Source organism: Arachis duranensis, chromosome 7 (genome assembly GCF_000817695.3).
Source record: "Arachis duranensis cultivar V14167 chromosome 7, aradu.V14167.gnm2.J7QH, whole genome shotgun sequence".
Lineage (NCBI taxonomy): Eukaryota > Viridiplantae > Streptophyta > Magnoliopsida > Fabales > Fabaceae > Arachis > Arachis duranensis.
Window position 1 is genome coordinate 13,238,866 of NC_029778.3, and position 3,579 is coordinate 13,242,444.

At 28.9% G+C, this 3,579-nt stretch overlaps 1 protein-coding gene and 1 non-coding gene across 2 annotated transcripts; one reads left to right on the top strand and one right to left on the bottom strand.

The window, feature by feature from the left end:
- The first annotated feature begins 726 nt into the window (after nt 1-726).
- On the top strand, nt 727-798 carry TRNAK-UUU (transfer RNA lysine (anticodon UUU)). Its single transcript has one exon. It is a non-coding gene; the product is annotated as a tRNA-Lys (tRNA).
- An 800-nt stretch (nt 799-1,598) lies between these two features.
- LOC107457816 (uncharacterized) lies at nt 1,599-2,082 on the bottom strand. Its single transcript, XM_016075994.3, has one exon. It carries the CDS (start codon nt 1,900-1,902, stop codon nt 1,672-1,674), a length of 231 nt encoding a protein of 76 aa, XP_015931480.1. The 5' UTR covers nt 1,903-2,082; the 3' UTR covers nt 1,599-1,671.
- Between the last annotated feature and the right edge of the window lie 1,497 nt (nt 2,083-3,579).

Sequence of the window (3,579 nt, forward strand, 5' to 3'; positions counted from 1 at the left end):
AAAGTTGCTACTAGCAAGTAGCAAGGCTAGCATATTCATATTAGTATATAATTTACATATTCATATTGGTGATCGTGCATTTTGTAATACCATGTTGTTTTCATTTTTTCATTTTTTTGACAAGCACTGACATAATAGATAGATTAATCTGTTTGTGCTGTCAATGCTGTCAATTTAGTATGTATCATTTTTTTAATTAATTTATTCTTGTCATTTATCATTTTTTTTGGTATTATTTTTAATTTGATATTTTTCAACTACCTATTCAAGACTTCCTCAGTTAGCAACAAACCTTAATGTATTATTATATATTCCTTCATTTTTAAAACAATTGTCAAATTTTTTTAAAAGCACATATTTTAAGAAAAAGAATAAATATTAGTATAAAAAGAAATGAAAAAAAAATGAGTTCTAGTAAAATTTATATGGATAAACAAATATTTTTTCCAAATAAATAAAATTATATAATTTTTTATCACAATTTAAGAAAATTAGTTAATATAANTATATAAATTTAAAAACACAAGTCGTCTTAGCTCAGAAGCGCGTGGCTTTTAACCACGTTTAACATATTTTGATAGTTGTTTTCCTTTTTTAAATTAATTTTAAATTTATATAAAAGCCACGTTTAACATATTTTGATAGTTGTTTTTCTTTTTTAAATTATTTTACATGATTTAATTATATTAAGAATTATATAAATTTAAAATTAATTTAAAAATATAAGCCGTCTTAGCTCAGCGGTAGAGCGCGTGGCTTTTAACCACGTGGTCGTGGGTTCGATCCCCACAGACGGCGAATAATATTATTACCCAAAACCTCAAAAGCAATATTTTGGCCCATCTTCTCTTTTTATAGGTGTTCATCACTTATTTACTTGTGTAAATCTTTTATACCTCCATCAACATAAAGCAATATTTTGGGCTTTTGGCCCATCTTTCTATAGGTGTTCATCACTTATTTACTTGTGTGGATCTTTTATGAGTCTATCAACATAAAAAAAACAGGAGAAGAAATGAAAAAACAAAAAAAGAAATAAAAATATATCAAGGAAGACTACTACATAATATATGCCTTTTTAGCTAAGATCAAAATGAAATTTTGAAGAAGACCCATTGTGAACACATAATATATGACAGGAGCTGGCTAAAATTCACCATGGGTAAAAGCTTCACATACTTAAAAGCCAAAAAGCTTTAGCAGTTTGTTGGTATGTGCGGTTTTGGAGTATTATATATATAATGATGGATGTCATAGAATAAGTGTTGTTTACTCATACTTTTATACTTGTAGTGCTGGTGAACCACCATGTTCATGTATTTTCCCCCGCTTTGCTGGAAATACACTACTATTAAAAAAGAAGAAGAAAGAAACCGCCATTACTTATTAGTACTATTTACTATACGACAGCCATTACTATAAAGCTTAATCATACAGGTATATCATATTTAAGCGAGGGTACTCATTCTGTTAATTAAGAATATACAGAGCAATAATTTTATTCCACAAATTAAAACAAAAGGTTAATAAACTAAGTAAATAAAATTAGCAGACGAAATTAAATTAAGATAACATCCTATCTGTATTTTTATCGCAGAAAAAGAAAAATAACATAGATTCATGATTTTATTCATATCATACATGAGACATAAAAGTGCAAGAAGTGTTAACTTAAATTGGAATAGCATTAGTGACTGAAGGGTAGACCACGGTGGCAGGATGAGCCATGATTTTGCGGCCCTTCATGTGGCGGAAACAATAAACCAGAGCACCCACCGGCCACTCCACTACCGCCGCCGCAGCAAACGCCAGGAACCCCACCGTTGGCCCCACCACCTTGCACCGACAAGGGTTGCTAGTGTTACCACATTGTACACATATTGGAACCCCTGTTCCAACCATATCTAATTAATCTAATACTTAGCTTATAATATAAAGTAACAACTTAAATGTGTAATCAACGAGATAAAAATGGAAGCACCAAAAGCTGTTTGTGAAATTGAAATGAAGAATTGTGTTATGCAACTTGATTGTATCCAATTATTAGGGTCTGTTCTTTATATAGAACGAATTTGACTTCCTTAGTAGTAGGGGAACTCAAACATGCATATAATACATAAGTGCTTCTGAAGTTATGTGATTGGATGATATACGTGTCAGAGGAGGAAGGAACTTATTGCACACGTGTCCTTATGTTGTGTATCTATGTGACACGTGTCCTGTTTCATTGCTTTCGGTACATCTGGCCATCTGGGCTTGGGAAGCTGGTTCCACATATTGAGTACTTTTACCCAGGTTGTTTAATTATTTAGGACTCTTATTATATTTATTTTATTTAATTTCATATCATATTTTGTATGGGGTAGAGCATAATAACTTCCTTTGATTCATAGACTTTGTTGTTGCTATCTCATATTTTTAAGATTAATCTTAATCATCTTATAAACCAAGAATCCTAGACAAACTGAAATGAATTACATTTTTCAATTTCAGAACTAAATAAATTAGTTTTTAAATTTTGAAATTAAAGTGAAATTGATACATAACTTTTTGTTTGGTAATTCAAACAACAAACTAATAAAAGAGCATCACATCTGTTTGGAATTTACGATATTTTCGACAATCTCTGATCGATACATATTAATTAAGAGATTTCACATACCAACATTTAACAAAAATTATATACAAAAAAAAAATCACAAACTATAGAAATATTTAAGTTACCGACAATCTCATTGATGAACACGTTGATAACCAATTTAATTGATAGTCAAGACTTCTGTAGAAGTCTGTATAGGCCGAAATCTCAATGAAAAAAAATTCAATTATATTTACCAATGTCGGTGACAGTCGACAATAGTAAATAGTATCAGTAAAATACGAGTTAAGTCTCCGAATAATTTGTATACTATGTATTAAAATTGTTTTTGATATTTTAATTATATTAATTATATTTTTAAAATTAGTAAAAATGTATGGAATTAGTTTTTGGCTTATTTTTTAAGTTTATTTTTTTTATATGAAAAGTATGTGTGTGTTATGTATTGTTGGGAAAAATATGGGTGCTAGATATGAATATAGGACAGCTTTTTCTGAAACAAAGAATGAAAGAATCGAATTATCCGATTTCTTTGAAAAAAAGTTAAGCTTACTAATTGGATAGTCCGATTAGTGTGAAAAAAAAAATTAAATTTTGGAGAAGGTAATCGGATCTTCTGATTTGTGTTTAAAAAATCGGAAAGTCCGATTTTTGTTTCTAACACCACAGTTGCGTAAAATACCTATACACTTCATAACTGTGTCATACACCATTCTTCTAATCACATCTAAATTAAAAAGTGTATTTTTTATTAACAGTGAGCTGGTGCAACTCGATTACATAGACTATTCAAGATACGTATTACTTTGTGAATTGGCCACGTATAATTATATAATGGTTTAATTATTTTTTTATCCTTATAATTTTGCAAAATTTTTAATTAGGTCTTTATATTTTTTTTAATTGAGTCTCTACATTTTTTTTATTTGGATCTGTGCACTAAATTTTTTTTTAATTGGTCTTTACATTTTTTTATTTGA

Coding starts and splice junctions, on each gene's coding strand:
- LOC107457816 (XM_016075994.3), bottom strand. CDS start 1,902: ATGGTTGGAACAGGGGTTCCAATATGTGTACAATGTGGTAACACTAGC.